The 25104-nt window shown below is 49.7% G+C and overlaps 7 protein-coding genes across 7 annotated transcripts; 5 read left to right on the top strand and 2 right to left on the bottom strand.

Annotated features, from left to right (window-relative positions):
• Positions 1-1895: 1895 nt before the first annotated feature.
• Positions 1896-4082, top strand: Z518_10228 (uncharacterized protein; the record flags this gene model as incomplete). The annotated part of the gene is made up of 1 exon (XM_013411773.1): positions 1896-4082. One exon carries the CDS (start codon positions 1896-1898, stop codon positions 4080-4082), a length of 2187 nt encoding a protein of 728 aa, XP_013267227.1.
• Positions 4083-4335: 253 nt separating this feature from the next.
• On the top strand, positions 4336-4743 carry Z518_10227 (uncharacterized protein; the record flags this gene model as incomplete). Its single annotated transcript, XM_013411772.1, has 1 exon — positions 4336-4743. One exon carries the CDS (start codon positions 4336-4338, stop codon positions 4741-4743), a length of 408 nt encoding a protein of 135 aa, XP_013267226.1.
• Positions 4744-7346: 2603 nt separating this feature from the next.
• On the top strand, positions 7347-9963 carry Z518_10226 (uncharacterized protein; the record flags this gene model as incomplete). The annotated part of the gene is made up of 5 exons (XM_013411771.1): positions 7347-7566; positions 7618-7790; positions 7842-8303; positions 8355-9143; positions 9202-9963. 5 exons carry the CDS (start codon positions 7347-7349, stop codon positions 9961-9963), a joined length of 2406 nt encoding a protein of 801 aa, XP_013267225.1.
• A 3024-nt stretch (positions 9964-12987) lies between these two features.
• Positions 12988-13644, top strand: Z518_10225 (uncharacterized protein; the record flags this gene model as incomplete). Its single annotated transcript, XM_013411770.1, has 1 exon — positions 12988-13644. One exon carries the CDS (start codon positions 12988-12990, stop codon positions 13642-13644), a length of 657 nt encoding a protein of 218 aa, XP_013267224.1.
• Positions 13645-13802: 158 nt separating this feature from the next.
• On the bottom strand, positions 13803-14302 carry Z518_10224 (uncharacterized protein; the record flags this gene model as incomplete). The annotated part of the gene is made up of 2 exons (XM_013411769.1): positions 13803-14069; positions 14117-14302. 2 exons carry the CDS (start codon positions 14300-14302, stop codon positions 13803-13805), a joined length of 453 nt encoding a protein of 150 aa, XP_013267223.1.
• Positions 14303-15009: 707 nt separating this feature from the next.
• Z518_10223 (uncharacterized protein) lies at positions 15010-19553 on the top strand (the record flags this gene model as incomplete). Its single annotated transcript, XM_013411768.1, has 3 exons — positions 15010-15023; positions 15071-18275; positions 18354-19553. 3 exons carry the CDS (start codon positions 15010-15012, stop codon positions 19551-19553), a joined length of 4419 nt encoding a protein of 1472 aa, XP_013267222.1.
• Positions 19554-21704: 2151 nt separating this feature from the next.
• On the bottom strand, positions 21705-23975 carry Z518_10222 (uncharacterized protein; the record flags this gene model as incomplete). The annotated part of the gene is made up of 7 exons (XM_013411767.1): positions 21705-22513; positions 22573-22786; positions 22850-22926; positions 22988-23072; positions 23129-23569; positions 23657-23825; positions 23875-23975. 7 exons carry the CDS (start codon positions 23973-23975, stop codon positions 21705-21707), a joined length of 1896 nt encoding a protein of 631 aa, XP_013267221.1.
• Positions 23976-25104: the final 1129 nt, after the last annotated feature.

Genomic DNA, 25104 nt, shown 5'->3' with positions numbered 1-25104 from the left:
ATTAACTATTTTCCGAGGCCTTCGCCATCGGATCCAGTCTATAGACCACCTAAAATAACTCTACTAATCACACTCGACATCCCTCGTAACCGAGCGTGAACGACGAGCCTCGACGTCGATATGGTTCACGGATTAACATTTTTCCTAAATTACGTGCTCCCCTCGGGACCCCTCGTCGCCCATCGGATCCAGTCTATGAACCACCCAACCCTTAACGATTCAGCCATCTTCCGGAACTATGTGCTCCCCTCGCCCCCCAAGAGGGAGGGGGCCTTCCATTCGATATCAACATGGTCCATGGATTGGATCCGATGAAATCCTCCCTTCGACTATCGGATCTAGTTTGTGGACCACCCCGACAAGTGTTGGCCAGTCACGTGACGCGTTGCCTTGGCAACACCACGTGAGGCTGGTTGGCCTGGCAACTTACGCCCTTCTTTTCGTCTTGCTCTCTTAGATAGAACAACAACACATTCCTTCTCTAGATCTACAGTCTATCAACAAGCTCGATTGATCATACTTGACATGATGCACGCATTGGATCCGACGAAATCCCCCGTCGCTCGTCGAATCCAGTTTATGGACCACCCAAACAAGCTCGATTGATCACCCTTTGTAGGACCGAGAGAGGATTGATTGATTGAGTCTATCTGAACGAGGAGTAATTCTAGACAACAAGCAACGATAGGCAGTAGCAGCAATATAGGCGGAGTATATAAACAAGCGAGACTGTGGCTCGCCAAGGTCTCGCCCGCTCGTCTCGGTCTCGTCTCAACCGAGACGAGATGAGACGAGCGCCACCAAGACCGAGCGAGCGCTCAGTCTCACTAAATTCGTCTCAGCTCGTTGAGAACCCTGCTCTCATTAGGCGCCTTCTACCTAGAGCCTTTAGAAAGTCGTTTGTCTTTTAAAGTCATCGCTCGAATGTTACCACTATACTATTTCAGGCATTAGCGTACTGTAACAACATTTGGAGCACGCCTCCGTACAGAAGCTACGCTTTTTCACCCCTCGTGGAATATCCTGTCCGCAACCCCTAGTTATACGCTTACAGAATGGCGGTAAAATAAGTGCTATTCCGGAGGGTATTTGGATTGGACTGGCGTGGATCGTATTTGGATGGAGCGGATTCAGTGCTTCAAATACTTGGAGTGGATTGGATCGATTCGCTGTACGCTCCTAGAGCTCCAATGGCTTAACCCGACTGAGCAAAAAGCTAAACTGGATTGGACAGGTGGACTACTCGACGGTGATCCCGGAAAATTGTTAATCCGTAGATGGTGGGCCGGGAAATATTAAGAGCGGTCCGCTTACTAATCGCCGAAAAGGGAAATAATGCTGTTAGATCCATACTAGAGAACCAGGAGCCTGTAGACCAGACCTTCTGGACTGGATTGGATCGAGCTCCGGATCCAGCTCCAATCCAATCCAATCCAATAACATCACTGCGTATAAAACACAACATCCTCAACTGCGGCCATAGGTAAGGCTCGAACTTTTGAATTGCAAAAGTTGAATGCTGAATATGGCGTCCAGACAGAACTACGACCAACTTCGCATCGAGATCTCGATACCTCGTTCAAAACGCCACCGAACACGTGCAATACCTTCCCTTAAGGCCTCTCTAGAGAGCCTCCATCGAAGAGGAGGGTTACCACCCGACGGGAATATGGCCTCGCCAGAGAAGGAATCACGCGTCGTGCCTATCTCCCAGATGCCTAAGAAGACAACAACCAAAAGCAGTGTCCCCAATGAGACGCCCCAAGGAGGCAGTAAATTCTGTCCCCCACAACGATACTCAAACTCATCGCTTACCCGTTTTCATCTCTAACCTTGGCTGCATGACACACGTGGAGGACACAAAGGTCTCCATTTTTGAGAAACTTCATAATAAGATGTCCAAGAACGCAAAGTTCACCGAAACCCAAATTAAGAGGGCAGAGGAGACACTCAAGACATCTAACGAATGGAAGAAATGGCGGTCGGATATGGTCTCAAAGAGCTCGGGAATAACTTCTCAGAATATATTTTTCCGCATGCTTCAGAAAGCTCAAGAGGTCCTTCAAACACAATCCACGGCAAAGACACGACAGGCTCAGAACGTCTTCATTAATATCGGAACCAGAGTACCCAAGTCCGGGATTAGTAATGAGGAGTACGCAGAAGGCCTGAAGCTTTTCAAACCCGACCTAGCTAGTATTGCCACCGATGCCAACGAGGGAAATGTGAGGTTTTGCGATATGAAGACAACCTGGGAACTCAAGAAATCGGCCGACCAGACATATGCACAATCGCAAATACAACTCTCTCTTTTGAGATGCAACCAAGTGTTTCGAGACGACCCATTTCGTCACTTCATATACTCCATCTATGTCACCGGCAGGACATTGCGTCTCTATCAACTAAATAGAGGGCAGGTGTTGTGTTACGAAAGTGGGCTTAATATCGAGCAGAATACATTGGGTTTTCTGCGCTTCGTCAACTGGCTCATGCTGGCCAGTGACGACGCCCAGGGCTTAGCAAAGAAACCTTCTGCAATCGGTAGAAGAGCCATCAACTTCACTCCTGCCGGATGTAAGATACCATCGCCACTCGTGCGTGTGGGTGTCGACATGGTCACGACACGCGGCACTACGGTATGGCCTGTTAAAATGCAGAAACCGAAGCCAAAAAAGAAAAAATCAAGAAAGTCACAGGCTAGAAAGGATACAGAGAACTCACCTCCAGAAGGTGACGGCGTTGCAGCGCTGAAAATGGCCTGGGTCTACGAGGCGCGCACGAGTGAAGCCGATATCCTTAGTGAACTTAGCAATATCGAGGAACTACCAAAGCTTTTTGAGTGGAAAGACGGACCTTTAACCACCGCGTTTGACGTTCTACCGGAGGCAAAACATTCCAGACAATATCTCAAAATGGGACCGAACTATCAATATATGGAGGTGACACACAGTACATCCTCCGTCATGGCAAACCAGACCCGGAAGAAAGAGGCTGAGAAAGGCTTGTTCATGCCGGAAGTGAACGAGACCGCTGCCAAGTCAGCCGATAAGCCTTCATATACGAGAAGGCAGCGATGGTATCTAGAAGAGTACTGTGGCGTTTCTGTGGATACCACACCGCGTGGACTTTCACAACATCAATACCGCAATCCTCGAGATGTTACTGAACTTGAGCGTATAAAGGCTCTACGTTCTGCTATACGTGCCATTCGGAAAATGTTTTGCAGAGATCGGCCCATTATTCACCGAGATATTTCTCCAGCGAATATTATGGTGACGTCGCCAGATATACTGAACCGGGAAGGCGCCCCTCCACCCGGACGGCTGATTGACCTCGACATGGCTTGCGCATATGGAGACCCCCGTTCCGGAGCTCCCTGGCGCACTGGCACTTACCTTTACATGGCAATCAACATTCTGATGGGGGAACACTCTCGGCACAACCCATGGCATGACATTGAGAGTGTCTTTTGGGTTTTGCTCTTTGGAGAACTGAATCGGACTCCTGAAGGTGCGAAGGAACTAAAACGCATTGCTTCCGCTGGAGCATCCCATCCCACAGAAGCTGAAAAAGGCGTAGTATTGGGGTCCAGAAAAACCATTATCGTGAGTCATAACTGGGATATATGGATGGGCGGTAAACGATCACGTCTCTTCGGAAAGGCTTCATTCCCAGTCATCCGGCTCATGCATCGACTGAGGGTCGAGCTATTTGGATTCCTTGAACAAAAAGAGCCAGATCGTCTAGCAACCTTAGAAGACGTCGTTGCCGCGGCAAATGAACCCATAGTCACCTCTACGAGATACAACGCGCTCAGATTTGCTGTCCCTGACGAGAAAATTTGGGAGGAGGTTGAGGAGGAAGTTGAGAAAGTAGAAACAGGTATCGAAGGGCTTAGCTTGGAGGAAAAAGCCGACAAGACTGGTCAGAACAAAAGCTATAATTCTGCTGACAAAGAAGGCGTCGGGGAGTCGGAGAAAGACCTAGCCTTCGAGAGGCTGAAGCAGGCAGTTGCCACGACCACAGAGCGCATTGATGGGTGGTTTGCTGAGTGTATTGAGGACCTGGAAGAAGTTAAGTAGTCCATGAGCGAAGAAAGGCTAGGCCCTGATGGGCAGGGATAAATTCTTACCCGAAAAACTTTCCCGTCTGACTGATTGTTAAGCCACAACTGCAGCTACATCTAAGCATTTGTTGCGTGCTCTTGGTCTCTTGCGCTTGAATATTCCACTAGAAAGGACAAACTATCTTCACATATCGTCTTCAGTATCTTTCACGGCTACATTTGCTCTTCAACATAACTATTGTCATGATATATAGTATAGAAGACCGAAGATGTCGTCCGAACTTGATCGATTACGCCGAGAGCTTGAAGAAGAGTATCGACCACGAGAGGAAGAACAATATCGCCGTATAGCCGCCGAAGAGCACGATATTTCGAAGCAACGCCGACGAGAAGAGGAGCAACACCAACGAGAAGAAGAGCGACGCCGCTATAATCAAAGAACAGGAAATACAAGCTTGGCCGAATTCCTCGATGCATGTCATGTTCACCTCTACCAAGGATTGGCCGTCCAACACAAGACCCAGTCAACCCAAGGAACTCCTGCGAATGCTGACCGAAAGCTTCGTCCCGGTTATATGGTTTCTTGGATGGATTTTCCGGCGAACCAGACTCGCATGTGGGATATAGTGATGGAGTCGGATTTCATATCAGAAGACATGTCACGAACCGGGTTCTGACAAGTATATAAGCTAAGAGGTCCAAGTTTCTGTCATGAAATGGCAGGATTCTTAGTCTTTTTGGGCTGTGGTGTAACAACAGTACTGATAGAGGGTGTGGGGAGAGGGATCATAATCGTTGCGAGCGTACAAGGTAGGGTGTGGAATGGCAATGTACTGAAACCTGTCTATCTATCTAAGGGTTCAAAGGCTCTCTTTATACCTTCGATCCTTTCATCTTCTTGCCTCCTTCGACGTCCCCCCCTTCCTGCCACCTTTGCGATGGCTGGGAATTCGTGGCGTGATATTTGGGTGTTACAATCTTACATCGAGATGGGGCTCGACGAAATATGCTCTGGAATTCGAAAGAGCAGCGAGTGATATGGCACGACTTTGGGCGAGCATGTTTCTATCAACGTGATCTTCTAACCGAGAAGTCGATCAACACCCAGACGATTTCAAGGATCCTCAGCGGGAGTTCTCCAAGAAGATTCGGAAGGCGTTGTCGGAACTTGAATTAAACCGATCTTCACAGCCGGGGACGTTACACTCGTCGATATCGCGAGGAATTAGAATAGAGATATTGGTGCAAGGTATTTATAGGATCTCATCCAAGAACCGTCTCGAGTCTGATTAGTAGTATTTGTCTAGGTGTTCCACAGACTGGATTCGATATTGTTGAACAAACGATAACCTATCGTTCATGGCAAACCTACTCTTTTTGTAACATTACCCTCCTGGCGTGCAACACCATTGACAGGCAACAGCGCCAGCATACACCTCATAGATAGATGGGCTCTATCCCACACTCATTTAGAGAGCCCAGAGCATTCAGTACATCTCGAGTTGCACCCAGTTTGACACGAACCATGTCGAATATGATCAGTAGAGCTTGTCCAGGTGGTCCACAAATTGGACCCGATGAAATGCCACGACCCATCGAATCCAATCCATGAATCATCTCGGCGTCGAGGCTTGTCGTTCACGCTCGGTTACGAAGCATGTCGAGTGCGATTAGTAAAGTCTATCTAGGTGGTTCATAGACTGGATCCGATGAAAGACACCCCCGCCATCGGATCCAATTCATGGATCATCTCGATGTCGAGGTTCGTCCGTTCACGCTCGATTATGAAGAACTTGTGTGGTTGGTCCACAGACTGGATCCGATGGGAGCTAGTCCGGAAAATATTTAATCCGATGACGGTTGGCCGGAAAATGGTTAATCCGTTGGGGGTCGGCCGGGAAATGTTTGATCCGTTAATAACGGTGGCCCGTTGATCAAATCCGATCCACGGACCCACCAAAAAGGAAGGCCCCCGGAACAATGTACGTCATTTGTATCAGTGTACGGAGGTGCCCTTCAAAAGTCTTTTCCTGGACCGTGCGCAGTGGCGTTTTTAGCTCGTTCTAGCGCATACTAGCGCGCACGCACAAAAAATATCAAAATTCCTCGTTGTAGTTTCCATTCCTTTGTATGATAATGCCACAAGGGCTCAGGCCGTCAGTTCAAAGCTCGTTGGGTTCGAAAGTGCAGAGATTGAGTCTATTACTAGAATTCAACCTAGGATCCTCAATTCAATACACCGCAAAGCCATTGCCAAAGCACTATTGGGAGAAGAATGGGAGGAGATAGAATGAGATCTACAGAAATCCGTTGAACGATGAGGAAGATTGAATGGCCCTTGATTGTTACATTGAGTGCTTTGTCTCTGATTGTGAGAGTCTGTAACTAGTATCTATATATGCTTGCTCACGAAGCTATAGATATTAGGCAGTAAACTCTGAATTTGCCTCTTCGAGCGTTATGATACCTAAGCTTAACTATCCCAACCTCTAAGGCTTTACCTAGAGAGTGCCTAGGTTTAGACACCCTCTAGGCAACCTTTAGGCGGGTGGTGCCTATAAGCACTGCCAAGAGTCACGTGTAAGCTAAATTATACTATGCGCTAGCATGCGCTAATGCGCGCTAAAAAGGCCACTGCGCACGGTCCAGGAAAAGACTTTTGAAGGGCACCTCCGTACGTGGCCGGGTGGGATCGGGGTTAGTAGTGTCTGTTTCCAACACGTGACACCTGGCTTGGCATTGCCACGTGAGGAGTTTGGCTCGGCAATGTTGCATCTTGCACCCTTTCTACTTATTTAGTCTTGTTCTCTTGTTTAGATATGTCTCTTCTCTAGACTCCACAGTTTATCACAGTGTTTAGCAATATCGCTGTGGTACGCGAGTCGCTGTGGGTTGTCACTCTCCCGATATATTCCCTGAGTAGCCGTTGTTAGCCAGAATAGGCAACGCTGGCTTGGCGTGTCACCGCAAGCAGTAACACCTGGGGCAACTTTGCGCTTTCAACCTTTCTACCTAAATAACCACTCTCTTCTCTACCGCGTATGCTACACTTGTTGCTCCCTCTACCCTCATAATCAGATCGAAGACCCTACCTCCGACCCCTTATCCGACTGCAGTTCACGTGCGCTTATCTTGGGCGAGTTTGAACTCTCCACAACCTGCGTGCGAGTCGTCACATCATCCCGTCTCTCTCGTTTAACCCTCCTTCACGTCGATCATAATGAACGCTTCTAATCAGGAAGCTGGGCAAGGCTAGAAGAGAATCCCTACAATTCAAGAGATGGAAAGTTGGGACGATGAGCAATTGCTCGAATGGATCCAGAAAATACAACCAAACATTTTCCGCAATAAGAAGAACGTTTCGACATTCAAAGCGGCAGAAATCGATGGCTCTACCTTCTTGGATTATGCTGGGGATATAGATTTCTTCAGCAAAACTCAACTGCCCCCTGGAGTCTATGGTGCTCTTGCATCTCTTGCAAAAAAAGTTAAGAAACAGAGTAAGATTAAACTGTGGATACAACTCAAACATAAGCTAACAGTGTCACAAGGGGACAGTGAGCAGATCGGTCCTCCCCGCAAAAAAAGGCGTCTAGAGGTTAATCAACCTCCGAATCCGAAACGTTTCCAGCTGTCCCTCCTTTCAGGATCAAGCGCTATCTACGAGGCCGAAGCTGAAGCCGGAACTGAAGCCGGAGACGAAGCCGAAGCCGAATCTACTGTAGTGCGTTGTGTGTTCCCTTCCACTCCTAGCTTGCGTCTAATGATGTTCCAGAGCCGCAGTCACGTCCTTTTCCCAGCAAGCGCAGAGTTTACCAACTTCAGCAACAATCCTGGCGCCATTGTTGTTGATAAAACACACTTCATCCCTCTTCTAGAGGAGAGCGCCTTCCAATACATGTTTCTCCGTCCTCGGCGCTGGGGAAAGTCCACGTTTCTCAACATGCTCGCCGCGTACTATGATGTCAACACAAAAGATTCGTTTGAGGAGATTTTCGGCGGACTTTATATAGGCAAGGCACCGACAAAGGCTCGCAACTCCCATCTTGTTCTTCTCTTCGACTTCTCCACAATTACAGCAAATGGATCTTTTGAAGCGGTCAGCCAGAGCGTCTTTGATTGTATCTATGGGTCAATACGTGATTTCCTGCTTAAATATCGGAACATATTCGGTGATGTGTCACCAGATGAATATATTGTTCCCGGCCGCGCCGGACCCTCGCTTCAACGGATACTGGTAAGTAAGCTTGGAGCTGGCGATTACTGCAGCACTAAAACGTGATCATAGAATCTCATTTACGAAAGGGGTTATACCGCTTTCGTTGGCGTCGACGAGTACGATGCCCCGGTCAATACTTGTTTAATGTCTGCCTTAAGAAACCGAACGCGCTTGCCGGAGAGAGCGCAAGTAATCGATTACTTGGAAGACATCCTCAAGTCCCAATTCTTTGCCGTGATGAAGAAAGCTTCTGACAGAATCGTGGCAAAGTACTGGCTTACCGGAGTGCTTCCAGCTTTCCGTGATGGGATCAGTCCCCTGACGGCTACGCAGGTACTCTCATTTGACTCGCGGTACCGGTCTATGTGCGGGCTTACACACGAGGATGTTGAGACCATTGTCACACGAGCCTTACGCGATCTTCCGGAGATTGAGCCTGCCCGCATATTGGACTCTCTCAGGCAATGGTGCAACGGATACAGGTTCAGCGCGGCCTTTTCTCACTCCAAGGACTCAACCTTATACAACCCCCAACTAGTTTTCGTTTACTTGCGGAATATCATGTCTGGCCAGCCGCCGCTGTTTTACAACGAGGAACCAAATACTGTCCGCATTTCGACAGTATTGTCAACCGTGGGTGAGACCGGACCCGTCACGATTCGCAACCTCCTCGAGATGCTCTTTCGCTCAAACGTACAAGGAAAAATCTCGACCGAACTTTCTTTCGCTGAACTTACGCAAGACCCAATAATTCGGCCAAGCGATGTGACCTGGTCTCTCTTATATTGTTTGGGAGTTGTGACTTTCCATGAGCATTTAGGTTATCTACGTGCACCCAACCGCTCTATGGTTGAGCTGGTCAGTCCTCGAATGTCAAGCTTAGGGGAAGTGTTGATGATTGACTTGGTTTCTACAGATTACCGAACGCATCAGAGCTTATCTTAATGGTGATCCTGACTTTTCCACGAGGATGCGCAGATCCTACGATGACTTCATGAATGGCAACACCACGACGTTTGTGAACTTACTCGAGGAGTTTTTCGGTCAAGGACATATTAGGTCATTCGCTAACACCTATGAGTCAAACCTGGAAATGGCAACAAGGTTCCTCTGGGTTCACCGTAAGCAATGTGTGGATCAAATGCACCTTGTGGTGGACCCGACCAAGACGTGGGGAACCGGACGAAACGGATTTGTCGACCTCTTCGTCGGCAATGCACACCGACAATATCCTGCCTTGAATTCAGTCATCGTCATGGAGCTAAAGAATGTGTCGCTTTATTCTCTATGGAAAGGAAAACAAAAGAGTCCCTCCGTCGAGCCGAACTCTCAGTCTAATTACGAGCCCCTAGCGAAAGAACTACGCCAAGCCACTGAAGACCAAATGTTGAATCTGAAGTACAGCTACCAGGACAAAACTGGGAAATGGGTCACTCAACAAGTCAATGACATTATGAAGGCCGCCATTGCTCAAGTCAATAATTATGTAAGCATCATCTCGTGTGGTCCGGGAGGGCGAGGACGTGCTGGCGTTGATGATTCTCGAGTTTCCTGCGGCGATGGAGGTCGGGATGTACTTTGTGGGTATGTCATTATATGTGTTGGTGGTACACGGGCTATATGCAGACATACGGTGAAGAAAAACACTCAATGGTCATATGAAGTCACTAGCGTTTAGGCAAAGCTTAAGGGTCTCTGCATGGTTCCCCAGGCCCGAAACGAGGAAGGAGTTGAAGTTGTAAGGGTTCTGCCAAACTTCTGGTGCCACTTGAACCGAATGAGTGTCTGATTATGTGGTATTGACTGACTATATACTTGTGCTGAACCAGGCTGCCGTGCATCGTGATGACTCAAAGCAGTTGTTGCCTAGTAAAGAACCATCTAGAATGAATAGGTCAGACAGCATTCTTCTTCAACATTCTTCCTCAGAACTCTTCCTCAGCATTCTTCCTGCATTCTTCCTACATCCTTTCTCAGCATTCCTCCTCTGCATTCTTCCTTAGCATCCTACGAGGGGATCGGCTTCGCGTCGTCGACCATGGTAAGTTAGACAAACCGACATCTAGGCACAGAGAATTGGTGATCTTTGAGGTCTGATTGTTGCGGCTGAATACAGCGAGCGCTCTGAATTGGTCATAATGGCAGGCCGGGCCTGCGAATGTGGCCAGACTCCTTCCAACACTTTTATTGTAAATTGCTATAGCAAATAAGCATCCTGGCACCTTCAGAATTGAGCCAAACATCCGTAACACGCTCGCACATATCACTGACAGGTGACTGTCTTCCGGCGAATAGTGTGCGTCTCTGCCCCCTGAGCTGCGAAAGTTTCCAGCCTTTCTGATTACTGTCTCTTTATATTAAGTAGAGACCATACCCTGGTTAGGAGGAGTATCTTTCCTCACATCTGTATTTTCCCTCTCCTTTGACTTCTCCAAAGTTACCAATGTGGTTTCGCCTAGAGGGGCATCGACGTGCATGTTAAATTTATCCTTTCGGTCAACGACAAAGTGCCGAACAAGAAAAGGAAGATCGAATAGATCTTGATTGTTACATTGATTGTTACATTGAATGCTCTGTTCCTCGTAAGAGTCTGCTAGCTAGTATCTATTGTAGCGGGGCGCTACGTGCATGGATTATGTAAGGGGTAAGCAAGCATGGGTGGGTAGAAAGATGGCGAGAGCATTGAACTTTTCTTGTAACTAGAGGTTTGTGTGTGGTTGCTCAACGACTTTGACGACGACATCCTCCCTGAATGACAGGCACTCAAGTGCTAAACCGTTCATCACCTTTACACTATATATGTTGTGATATGGGGCTTGACTGACAAATAGATCATGGAAACATTCCGGTGCTTTGAAATCAGATGAATGCTCGGACAGGAGGATTCGAAGTATATATATCTCTTCTTTGTTCTCATAGACAGAACTTTAATAAGATATGCTTCCACTGCCTGAAAACAATAAAACGTACGATATCGTGGGAAAGGGCACAGCTAGGGGCTGAAACCATCGGGAAGGCCTAGTGTTTAAAGCACGGGAAACGAAGTGGTATTACAGATGAGCACCTCGAGATAGTTAACTAAATCTCTTACTGGTCTGCAAGGGCTGGGGGTTGTTGTTAAACGGATCTACAGTAATTGAGTGCTCTGGTTAATCGCACTCACTGAGGGTGTCCATCTACTGGATCCGATGGAGGCTGTTGTTGAATGGGTCTAGTAAAATGCTCTACTTAATCACCCCCACTAAGGTGGTCTGTCAGGGTGGAGGCATACGAGGGAACGAGAGTGGAGATTCGACAATGATATTACTATCCAGTGCACTATAAAGTACAAGACGAGAGACAAGGAGCATGAAAGCAGTGCAAACCTATCCCAGATACTTATAGCCAGCGGTACAGTCATACCGCAAGGCTACCACGCAGGCACACGAGGCTATTCGACAGCCACAGTGGGCCTGTCAAGACCGTTCGAGGGGCTTCCAGGTTGTGCCATGACATGGTCCATGGATTGGATCCGACGGAGGTGTGGATTTCTGCCAAAGAATCTGGCTTACGCTAAACTACATTCGTTTACTGAACATATATAAAGCGGCCACCCCCAGCAAGTTCTTAAAGCAAGCTATGTATCGGTCTGGTCACGCGGCAAAGCAACGGCTATTCAGGGTTGAGTATGTGGTCGATTGAGACGTGAGAAAACAGCATTCAAGTGGCTGACCTGAAAACATAATACAAAGCAGTGTACGATACCCTAAAGTCGTCGTCGCTTCTCCTTTCGGAAGCTGTAACAATCATGCCATCGGCGAACACAACCGCCATGTGAAGTATTGTCATGTACTGTTGACTGACTGAAGTTATGAGCTGTTGATCTTCTTGTTCTTCCACAGTTTGTTCTGCCAGCTTGCTGAAATATATACACGTTTAGTTGCCCCTATTCTACTCCTTTTCTTGCCCCTATCTCCTGCATAGGGGTGAACCCCTTTTTCCTGCGGAAAAGGGGTGCTGGCAACTATTCAGCACCGTTGGATGTTTGTATCTTCAACAGAGCGTCTTGACCGGCTCGAAACGCCGCCGGAGAATTGCCAGATGAATCACTTCCCGTCGAATGACGAACTATACCTGCTTTAGCGCGCCGCAATGCGGTTATCAGCTCTAGAGAAAAGAGAAGGAATATCATACAAATTTGCTGCAACAATTAAACAGAGGAGGAAATATCGATGCCCAGATGAATACTGTACTCCGAATCTGCACGACAAGCCGAAGCTGCGGAAACATTTCATGCAGAAACATCACCCACTGTCGACGTTGATGGAAAAAGAAGTGTGTAGGCCTTGTGGAGAAGTCTTCCGCTCGCCTCGAGGTCTTCAAGACCACGAAAAGAAAGAGCATAACTCTGATCCGGAAGTGAGGATTGAACCTTATTTGAGATAGTTTCTTCAATCTGACGGTATGCCCAAAGATCTCGATTGCCCCATAAAACATTCGGTGTAAGTTGACAGTTTCCAGCTGAAAATGCCTATATGGCGCTGCTTTCTGCCGACACGAGGATAGATGACACTCTGAACCCAAATACATCACTCAAATATGATTCGTGACGGAAAAGAGAAGCGAAAAGAGGAAGACAACGCAGCTGGACATACCAGACCTGACGGGACAACAGAGTCTAGGATGCGGAGACCTCCGGGAGAATGTCTTGACTCGAGCCAACATGGATGAGGTGATCGATAGGCCACATCAAAAGGCGATAGCAGAGCACAACCTTCTGGATGCTGAAGGTGGTGCAACTCAAATTACACCTCTCAACTCTCAAGATGACCTTGGCAACGGGATGTTTCGTGCCCCTGAATCACGGCAAGCTGTGGTTCATAATGACGCGCTCCGGACGGAAGAAACACCTAACAGATCAGCAACACATGAGTTGTACAGCAATATGGTGCATCAAATGGACTTTGAAGATTTCATCCCCTTTTGCCGAGGTGCTGCTAACTCAAACGATGAGGCACTGACCACATTCGGGTCTTCGTACGCTCCTTGCACCTTGACATTCAATGACCAAGCGGGCCCGGGGGTATCTTACGACAACGGTTCGGGACATTATCCACCCACATTCTCCGAAATATACAATGCCCTCCTAAATGAACTGTATAGCGAGGCTCCATCTGGCAACCCTGTACATACTGAATTTATCTCAGGCGCAACTTTGGCATCAGTATACAATGACCTGGATTCCAGCAAGGCGGCTTTACCGGTCAAATTGATCTTCGCGGTCTATAAGCCCGAGACGGGAGATGACTATCTCTCGCAGCGGCTTTCAGTTGCGAATCCAGTTCCGTCTTGGGCAGGTATCATGATGTCCCGGAGCTAACCTCAGCCGACCTATGGTTTTTCCAAGCGTAGAGCATAATTGCCATGTACAGTTCCTTTTCGGGAGTTGGTGCAGGTACTGTAAATTTCAAGTACGCGGCGACTAGCACTCTGTTAATGGTTCAGGAAGATAATGGAACGTAGGACAAAGGTGGAGCCCTACATGTCGGTCTCTCTCAACTCAACCACCCTTTCGCCAGACTCTGGAGAACGGCCAGCTTTGTCATACTTCATGATCCATTTGTCCTCCTGTGTACCTCCGAGGTGGTGACACCAGATAGCGGACGTGCCCTGACCTTCAGCAAACAATTCCCATTTGGGTGCTCGGATCCATTCGTTTTTGGCCGAAGTTCTTTTCACAATATTGACAGCGCTGTGCTGATATTCGCCGTCATAGGGCAAGGCCTCCAATAGAGCCTCAACTGCCTGTTCTTCCTGTGAGAGAAGGTCGTGTAGTGGAGAGCCGCAAGTACCGTATTCGAAACCGCATCCTGCTCTTTCGACGCCGAGGAAACTGTGGTGGAATTCTTCAACACAGCCCCGCCTTTGTTCCCTAGGGTTTGTATAATTTCGAGCGCGCTTTCGCTTCGAGCGATACCACAAGCTGTGTCTGGAGACGTATTGTCGGGAGTCAAAATGTGGATGAGGTATGGAGCCATGAAAAAACTCGTTTGTGTGAGGGTTCTAGGGCGAGGATCTAATCAGTGTATTCTAGCTAACATCTGGTTCTAGGTACGATACGATACGATATTCCTACACCCTGCGCGGGCTAAGCCCCCATAGGGGACTAGCTACTATACCATATTATTTCTACCGATATCCGTCGGTTCATTCAGTGCCCAGCTCGTCGTTACCTTGTTGATCCCCTGCTACCGTGTTCAGCCCCATCGAGTTCTCGGCCAGGTCATCAAGGGTGTTTTCCTGAGTATTGCTGGTCCTTCAGCGGCGCAGCAACTTCCTCGCTCCTTCTTGCTCGAGGAAATCATTCTTCCCCCGCGTTCGTCCGCAATCGACCAGTTGCCTTCACGAAGTCAATCGTGGCCTTAATAGTTTTCATGTTCACCTTCCACTTCTCCCTCGGCCCATCTAGTCTTTCACCTCCAAAGAGGTCCTGGCTACTGCCACAGTTACTTGTATTCCTCCTCGCATGCGCAAAACACAATGCGGAATTTTTAGTGGTTCGGCTTAGTTGCCTAAACATACGCAATTCAAGGGGTAGCAGCGTGCTAGTGACAACGCTAAAGATTTAGCGGGAACGCGCCGCGTCCGATTCTTTCAAAACAATGACTCTGCGATTCGCTCTCACCTCATTCTGCAGCAGGTCGCGCACTGGCTATTGAGCTCCCGCGAAGGATACTTTATCGCTATGACAACTCCTTCGTAAGTACACAACATCCTTCCTTGACTCCGGACTGACAGAATACTAGTGCATTCTTCGACAAACTGATGGCGGTCAAGCCAGAAGACGACTTGAAGCCTGGCCAAATCCTCGTCGCAGTGCTCCAATGTGACATCACCCCGACGCAGCCTTTTGAGCAACAAGATGCCTTATGGATCAGATGCCGTCAAGATACTGAAATCGCCAGGGTGTTGGACGCATACAAGAAGCAGTGCCCCGATGCCGGAGAGGTTGTGCTGAGACACGACTTTCGAGTCCTCGATGAAAAGACCGCCGTCAGGGCACTGGCAGACCGACCTCCCTACAATTTCGTTGCTTTAGAAACCATTCGAGTACAAGACCTCCACAAGCGTATGGGAGCAACGCCGGTACGCACCCCGTTAAGCGACGTCACCAACGTCGTCAAAAAAACAATCAGCCAGGGTACAGCAACCTCCAAAGCTATCGAAACACCTTCAGGCCAGCGGTCAATACCGCCTAAGCCTCAGGTTACACTTGCAAGCACACCACCGGTATCTGCCCACGTCGCAAGTCATTTGCCGCAGCCAGCTGGAGCAGACCATTCGCTCGCTAGCTCAGAACAACTTGGATGGGAAGATTTCTTCTTCGAGCGCCATGAATGTTACAATCCAGCGACTGGCCACCATTCTCGGCGTCCAGATTCCGAGTACTATGCTCTTGACAAATCAATCCACGAGGAATGGCTGGCCCTGACAAGCGGGCAGAAGTCATATTTCAATGAAAGGGGCGTCAGGATAGCAAGCATCTCGAACAGTGCCGATCCCATTGAACGGCGGATCGGACACTGGGCATTCTGGTGCTTCTACTATGACAACTACATCAAGACTCATCACGGCCCATTTGACCCTCACCATGATTTCGATACGCGTTGGCAACATATTGAGAGATGGCGGGTTGAATGGACAAAATTGAGCAGCCATGGCAGACGCGTCTGGATGGATAAAGTGCGCTCACACACTGTCGCTGCGGTGGAGAGAGGCATCCTTGACAGGCCTGAATCACTCGTCAGCTCTGCTCGATCAAGCCCGCTCTCGGATACGGATACGGACAGCCTCAAACTTGGAGCATCACCAGATCCAAAACCTGGCAACAATGCAATTCACCAATTTGACGGACCGACGGAGGAGACGGATTTTCACATTCCACTTGAAGATGCTCCTAATTCGCAAGGCCCTGCTCCGACCCGCCTAAGTATGGCGGAACTGTTCGACAACCGTACACCTGAGCAGCTAGAAAAAAGCGTCGAGAAAGGTGTAGAGCTGCTGAGCGGCATTCAACGAACTCTGAAAGCACAACCTAGTCAAGATGCAGACCAATGGCTTCAAGCACTTGAAAATGTGCAGAAGCAAGCAGTCAGGTCCAAAACCGTGGTCGGCGTCGTTGGCGCCACAGGCGCAGGGAAGAGCTCGGTGATCAACGCCATGCTTGACGAGGAACGCCTTGTCCCTACCAATTGTATGAGGGCTTGTACGGCCGTTGTGACCGAAATCAGCTACAACTACGAAGAAGGCGCGGCGTACCGGGCGGAGGTGGAGTTCATCTCTCGCGAAAACTGGCACCAGCAACTGAAGATCCTCTTCCAAGACCTGCTTGATGGGAGTGGCCAGGTATCCCGCGAGTGCAACAACGAAGATCACGAAAGTGGCGTGGCTTATGCCCAGGTGAAGGCCGTCTACCCCACATTGACCAAGGAAGAAATGGAGCATGTCCCCATCGAAAGACTCTTGCAACACGAGAACGTGGCCTGTCTAGGCACCACGCGCAATTTAGAATCGGATGATTCTCTAACCTTCTACAAGAAACTCCAGCACTACGTCGACAGCAAGGAGAAGAGTAGTGCCACGAAGGAGAAACCGGACTTCCGGGAAAAGAAGAAGAAGCCCCGTGAGATGGAATTCTGGCCTTTGATCCGAGTCGTTCGACTTTATGTCAAAGCTCCTGCTCTAGCCACGGGTGCCGTCATTGTCGATCTTCCGGGTGTCCACGATAGCAACCAGGCTCGAGCCGCTGTTGCTCAAGGTTACATGAAACAATGCACCGGGCTGTGGATTGTTGCGCCAATTACCCGAGCTGTGGATGACAAATCAGCAAAGAACTTACTGGGAGAATCTTTCAAGCGTCAATTGAAGATGGATGGTGGCTACAGCTCCGTTACATTCATCTGCAGCAAGACAGATGACATTTCCATCACTGAAGCTCAGGACTCCTTGGGCCTTGAAGAGGAGTTTGATCCCGTGTGGGCCAAATCGGAAGCGCTACGGAAGAAGGAGGTTGCTCTGAAGAAGCAGATCAATGAGCTCAAGGACACAAGATCTGACATCAGTGCTGCCATAGACTTCGCTGAAGAAGGGCTTGAAGTATGGGAGAAGCTTCAAGAAGAGTGCAATGAGGGTAAACCCGTCTTCAAACCACAGCCAAAATCGCAGAAGCGAAAGCGGACGGAAAAGAACAGCCCGGCGAGGAAGAAGTCCAAGTACGTGGAGCCCGACACCGACGACGACTTCATCGACGATGACGGTGATTCCGACAGCGACGCTGGATCCAATCATGCTTCCTCGGATGCCACCGAAGATCGAGGAGAGCCACTTAGAGAAGATGATATCCAGCGGAAGATTGCGGAGCTGCGAGGAGCCAAGAAGGAAAGACGGCGGGAGAGACTCAAACTGGATGATCAACTCAAGGGGCTACGCCAACAAATGGACAAGATCAACCAGGAACGCGACGGCATTGACGCCGAGCTCTCAGCCCGGTGTATCTCCGGACGCAATGAGTACTCACGAGCTGCGATTCGACAAGACTATGCAGCGGGTATCCGTGAGCTCGATCAAGAGCTAGCTGAAGAGGAGGACGCCGCAAACTTCAACCCGGATGTGGACGCTCGCGACTACGGTGAGGTTGCTCGCAATCTGCCCGTCTTCTGTGTGTCTTCTCGAGCATATCAGAAGCTAAAAGGCAGGCTTCCGAAGGACAAGACGCCACCCGGTTTCAAGCATGTTGATGAGACCGAAATTCCTGCTCTTCAAGATCACTGCATTCAATTGACCACAGCTGGGCGCCAAGCATTTTGTCGCAAATTTCTTAACAGCATGTATCAACTGCTCAATTCTCTCCGTCTCTGGGCATCCAATGACGGCACTAGCAAGAACCTTTCGGAAGGCCAACTTAAGCGGGAAGCGCAAATTCTGAAAGAAAAGCTGAGCAAACTCGATTGTGTGAGTTCCCCCGAGTTGTCAGTGTTCCATATTTCCTATCACGTCTACATCGCCGTACCCCGTTGCTAACACAGCTAGGCATTCGAAAAAGCAGTCACGGCCATCAGCAGTGGACTGGGGGAAGAGCTACAAGACAAAGTCTACGGTATTTACCCAACTGCTACACAGGCCGCAAAGGCACAGGCAAACGACACTGTTCGCAAATGGGGGATGCCTGTCAATAGGGACAATCGTGCGGCGGGAGGTCTCTATTGGGCAACGTACAAGGCTGTGGTCCGGCGCGACGGATGCTTTACGAACGCTCACGGCAATAATAATTTCAATGAGCAGCTAGTCGAACCAGTCCTACGCCATCTTGCTGGACCCTGGGAGTCACTATTTGCTCGCCGAATGCCTGGCATCCTGAATGGACTCCCTATGACCGTGGGTCAGCTTATCACAAAGTTCCACAACGAGGTCGAGGGTCGCGCGGTGCGCAATGGCGTCTCCATTGCTTCCTTCCACATGTTGAAGCAACAGATACCTGTGTACAAAGAGATGTTGAAAGATGCCATGACGGAGATGCGTGGTCGTCTCAGTGAGAAGCAGCGCGAAATCAACCGGGAATTTGAACCACAAATCAAGGCCCATATGATGGACACGTACGAATGGTGCACCAGAGAGTCCGGACCAGGTCAGTACAAGAGAATGAGGGACCATATGGAGCGACATGTGGAAGAAGAGAAGTTCTCCATGTTCAACGACGCGGTGGAGCATGTTCGTGGACTCCTCGAGGAACTGTTGGATGATACCAAAGAAGAAATGCTCAAGAGAATCGATGCGGTCTTCATGGCTATTGAGAGAGACTACACCGCAGTCGTCGTCGGTCAAGAGAAGAGTGCGAATTCTGATGATGTACTGCCAAGAGGACAGCGAGCCATGCGAAAAGCGGTACTTGAGATCATTGACGGTGCTGAATTGATCTTCAAGCGTGCTGTTGGTCTGGAACTTGAAGCTTCCGATCCCGAGGCTGCCGGTGGGCACGACATCAAGACAGAAGAAGATTCCCTTGACACACTGCATAAGTCTAACAAGGGAGGTGGAAGTCCCGCCTCGATGCCCGAGGTTTCGATTGTGGTCAAGACCGAAGCGAGTGCTTCAATCGAAGATATTCCCGAAGAGGCTGCAAAAGTGGATAGTGCTGAATCTTCGCAACATCCCGAGAACCAGTCCGAGGTGGTTCAGCAGCAATTCCGGCACAATCTAAGGAGCACGGTGCCGCTCAAGCCGACTTTATGAGTCAACTCGCTGCTGCAGCCGATGCTCGAGAGAACATCACTGCCCACCGAATGGAAGCTCCCAAGCCTGCCGAAGTTAGCAGCGAGGGCCAGAAGGGAGAGACGTAAGACAAGGCTGAGGTGTCTGAAGGAACCGATGTGTTGATGGGAGATGCCGACCTTTTTAGCGCGTCTACAGATGACACAGCCGACTGGACTTGCCAAAGCTGGTGTCAGGGTGGTGACGTACTATAGAATGAGAGTGAAGTCCGACAATGATATTACTATCCAGTGCACTATAAAGTACAAGACGAGAGACAAAGAACACGAAAGCAGTATGATGCTATCCTAGATACTTATAGCCTTGCGGTGTAGTCGTGCCACAAGGCTATCGACAGCCACATTGGGTCCATGGCAGTCGCCAATAGTCATCGAGCAGGCACCTGGCAGGCCTCGATGGGCCTGTCTGATTGTGCCGTAACAATAGAGAACAGAGCACTTTTTCACCTCAAGTTGCACACGAAGTTTGACACGAGATGATCCATGGATTGGATCCGATGGCGGGGGCCTTTCAGTCTGTGAACCAGTGTTGCAAAATATCCTGGTCTGCGTGAACGATAGGTCACCATTTCTTCAATACTATTATCCACTGGTTCAACATAATCGCACTCGAAATGCTTCGTAGCCGAGCACGAACGGACAAGCCGCGACGTTGAGATGATCCATGAATCCGACCCCATGATACACCACCGCCATCGGATCCAATCTCTGGACCACCGAGCGCAATGTATATCATCTTGTGGGGCCATCCACATATCCAAATGAGATCCAAATCGATTCAAATCAAATCAAATCAAATCGATCCTTTTCGAATCCAAATCAAATCACATTCCAATGTCACACGTCTTTTTTGACCTCCACTCCGACCACCCCACAGAGCGAGCCTAGTCTGGGCAAATGACTGCCTTTCATTCTACCTGCTCCACTACAACGGCAAACATAAATATATTGTTTGATCCCTCCTCCTATCGCCATCTTTGTACCGGCGCATAGACATGCTTATATTTCCTTCGCATTCAAAGCTTGCTTTGGTGTGCCTGTAGAGCTGCATTCACTTGTCGCCCCGCCCGTACTCTAGGTCGTGTCATTCATCAGATCAGCCATATAAAGTATCGTCTCTACAAGACAGGGAGTGATTCGACTCCAGGATGTCAGGAGAACATCCGTGTATCGGGGGCTTGATGTCGTGATGTATTAGGCGCCTGGTGGGAGATTCGCACTTGCGACTGGCGGGAGCAACAAGGCCTTTTATGATGGAGGAATGGAACAAGCCGCAAACACCCACACCTCAGATGGGTTTGAATTCTTGGTAGATTAGTTTTCATATTTCGCATAAGATTGGCACCGCACCATACTGCTACGGGCCAAAATTGTGGCTGAAGCTCGATCCTCTGACCAAGGCCCGGATCAACCAGTTAATGCCGTAAACTTAGCCTCATAAAACCGAGGACGCTATTTGATATGCGCACTCCCACTTTCCATGTGACTGCTGTCATTGTCTATGTGATTTTACGGAGGACTTGTAGCTAAAACACGTATTTTTTTCATTCGGCCGCATCACAATAACCCCTGTGGAAAATGAGGTGGTGTTAAACGATTGAGCAGCACGGAGTAGTAAGTGCCCCTTTACTGGGAAAAGGGTTATTACTCCTATGTACGATATAGGGGTAGGAATAGGAGACGAAAAGGGGGTCAACCAAACGTGTATAAATATCAGCAACCTGGCAGGGCCAGTTGCTAGAGAACAGAGCATTCTCGATGCGGATAAAAGAGGTGAAAGCCCCCTCTATAGGCTAGAATAAGCTGTCATATTCTCTTGGCATTCATTATTTGACAGGTGGGAATCGGGAACGCCGACAGACCGGAGGAAGCAAAATTGCGGACCACATCGCGGAAAAGTGAACCGGGGTAACCGAAAGATCAGACGTGAGTCCCGATAAAGAAACAGCCTAGAGAGTCTAGGAATAATCCTCATTTGGCTAATTGCGGACGTAGCGTTCGTGGCGAAGCTGACCGATGCACGAACGACTGATTGTGGAGGGGTTGTATGACGCTTCGGAAAAGGGGTCTTGCAGGGGTTGACTAAGCAAATCACCATGTTCGGACCATGAACTCACGTGGTGGCGTAGGGCTCTTGCCATGGTATAATATCGTGATACCCGTACGTCGTAATGTATGAATCCGAATGTTGTCGCGTTTGCACGTCCTCCTCGGCCCTCCCATCCTCTTGGCCTGCCGCCAGATCCTTCTGCTGTTTTTGTAGCAGCAAGCAGTTGGCCCGGATAAACATGCGCTCCCAAATACCGATGCACTCCTCGAGCAGCTTATTTTCGCCTTTTTCCCAGAACCACTGGTTGCTCGGCTCGTCGAGCGACCATACATGATTCTTGCGGGGCCCCTCGACGCGGACCAGCGGTGTCGTCGCCACGCTCGTCGGGAAGTTGTAGAATGGAGTCACCGGTCCCCCCACGCTGTGATAGATGTCAAAAGCATCTGCCACGTGGCCCGGCCGGGACATATTCGGCAACGGCCCTTTTTTGAGTTTATAGCCGTTCCCAATCAGGGCACGGCAGTCCCAGACATTGACATCGTCCAGATGCCGGCCGTAGTATTGGTAGCGGATCCGCACCGACGGGTGCACGTACTCTTCGGGTGCATTCAGCGACTTGTCGTTCTTGCCGTCAGCGTTGTACATGCCCGGCGTGCGCGTAGTGAAGCCGGTGTCCGCTCCGGTAATTTTGCGATACGGCAGCGTGGCCCATCTGTGGAACTTGTCGGGTATCGTGGTTACGCCGGTTGGGTGGTAGATGCGACCCATGCCCCACTTCCGGACCTCGACGCCGGGGTTGACCGAATAGAAGATACGGAACATCTCCGTCCTGCTGAACTCAACTCCAATCGACGTCAGTTGATCGGCCATCCCTACTCTTCGTTAGCCTTTTCAACTCCTTACGCCGTGTCAGAGATAAGTGAGGCTGTACACGCAAGAGCGATGGTTGCAATTTGTTGGTCTTGCCAGCCGCCCCCGACATTGCCATGGCTGCCTGGGAACCAGACTTGACGAAGTTTCGTGTTCTCATTGTCCTCCCTTTTATCCCACATAGTAGGGCTAAAAGCGGTGCGCCATTCGTCTAGAGCAATAGCGTGGAAGGCGTAGTCGATATTGGGGTGCACATTAAGACTTTCGAACCGAATCTATCGAGCCGGTCAGTCCAAACATGAGGTGTAAATTGAAGAATCCACCGACTACGGGTATACCTCTCCGGTTCGAGGGTCGCCATTGTGGAACAGGGGAAGCTTCGGTATGCCAAGGCTGCCCACGGTATCCCAGACACCTAGTGACAATAATGCTGGGTTAGGAGCTACCTAGAATGGATAGGTTGGAGACGGCCTCACCGATTGCTCTGACCATTCCCTCCACTGCCACAAACACCGCATTTCCGTCCTGGTCGTTAGTTCGGGTAGCTAAGGACATTTCGTGCTATTCCTGTTTTAGCGTATAACAAGAGGTAACAAGCGGGGACGGTGGCGACCTACTCTGACGAGCATATCTCGGTATTTCTCCGCCATCGTCCTAGTCCTTCTACCAGGGTCAGAGTCTTGTATCTTCGACATCTCTTCGAACAGTTTCTTCTTCTCAGCGTCAAGCGCCTCTTGCGTTATCTCCACGTCCTCCTTCGAACCCTTCTCGATCCTGAACTCTTGCATCTTCTTTACCCTCCGCAAGTTGTCGAGCGTGAAGCCCAAGAGCTGGTCCTTTTTGTTGTACCGAGACTCTCTCGTCCACGTCAGCCAATTCTTGTAGTCGCGGAAGATATGTGGCAGCTGGTCGATGCCGGCGCGATTGAGGAAGCCAAGCGCGCACACCATGCCGGCGACGGAACGGGCCGTGAAGGCACCGCGCGAGAAGCCGATGATGACGATCTCGTCGCCGGGTCTGTAATTGTCGCAGATGAAGCGATAGCTTTCGACGATATCCTGCAATGCATAGCTGAGCGAACTTATTCCCCGGTGGGCTATCGATTACTAGATCGAATACTAGTCATATCAGCCGACGCAACTCACCTGAGGAATACCAGCTCCAAACATCCCTCCGAGGACCTTCGCAGTATTAAAAACCTCGGTTCCGGCCCCAGGGTGGTAGTAAACGATCTGGGGCATACCGGAGCAGCACTTGCGAGCGAAAGCGCCGGAAAGGCGACTGACGTTGCTGGCCGGATCCGCTTTGTCATTTCTGCGATTCGCGTCAGAAGGGCGATGGCAGAACCAACAGGACTACGTACGAGTTGTTCCAAGTTCCATCGCAGCATAAGATGAGTCGCTTGCGGTTAGGGTGCTGGCCGGCCTCTGCTTGGTGGGCGCAGCGCACTACATTGGTAGCCATGGGCAAGGCCACGAGCAGCGGGACGGCCTTCGAGAATAGACGTACGATCGCTTACGGATGAAGAAGCGCGGAGGAGAATTTCATGGCTATACTAGGGACCGCCTGATAGACTGTGGAGTCTGGAGAAGGAAGGGTGCGAGTTGCAACGATACCAAGCAAAACTGCCTTACGTGACAATGCCAAGCACCAGGCCTGTGGTTGTAGCGGCCGGAAGAGAACTATCTGGGGGTGGCCGCTTACTTATATATCCTCCGTAAACGAATGTAGTTTAGCGTAAGCCAGAGGCCTTGGCAGAAATACCCAGGCCCACTGCTTCACGTGATTTGCCAACCCAGTGGATATCTGTCAAGAACCCGAGTACGCCGGGCAACATTCATTTACGCCAGACATATAGGTAAAGCGACCACCCCGCCAGATACGTTTAGTTACCTCGTGCATTCTCTTCACGCCGCTACAACAAAGAGTTTTATGTCACGTGATATCACGTGTCCTCGCAGTGCCAAGCCCACTTCCTCACGTAGTAATGCCAAGAAGACACGTCACGTGATTAAAAACACCACTCACACGCAGCAGCGAAAATTTCTTTAAAAAGAAAAAGGGTCAGTTTCGATGCGTGTACGAAAGCGTACAACGCCTCCGAAGGTCTTTATAAGCCTTGGCGCCGCCACACATCACAGGGCTACAAATGCAATATCACGTGCCAAAAAGTCCTGCCACGACTCGAATTCATCGAGCCAAGCCACTGTAGCCACTTGTATCGTTTGATTTTTATCACCACCCCACCACTGGATCGATCCGTGGACCATGTGGACCGGGAGGGAACATCCCGATTCGGCAATCTTACTGTCAAACTTCGGGAATGTCTCGGGAGAGCGACAACCCACAGTGACTCGCGTACCACAGCGACGTTGCTAAACACAAATCAGGCCTAGCTTGTGCGAGCGTTGTCCGCATGATGGAAAGGTACCTGGAAACCCCACCCAAACCCTAGTAAAATCGCACAAATCGAGGTACCAAAACATCAAAATTGAGGCATTCACATACCTTTGGTATTTGCGAGCTCTTTGCCTCATTGTTGCTCGATTCGCGATTTGTATAGCTGTTTGACCCTTTTGACCTCCTCTTGTTG

The sequence above is a fragment of the Rhinocladiella mackenziei genome, assembly GCF_000835555.1.
Source record: "Rhinocladiella mackenziei CBS 650.93 unplaced genomic scaffold supercont1.9, whole genome shotgun sequence".
NCBI classification, from domain to species: Eukaryota; Fungi; Ascomycota; class Eurotiomycetes; order Chaetothyriales; family Herpotrichiellaceae; genus Rhinocladiella; species Rhinocladiella mackenziei.
Note: the sequence above shows the minus strand (reverse complement) of the source record. Positions and strands in the feature narration are given on the sequence as shown.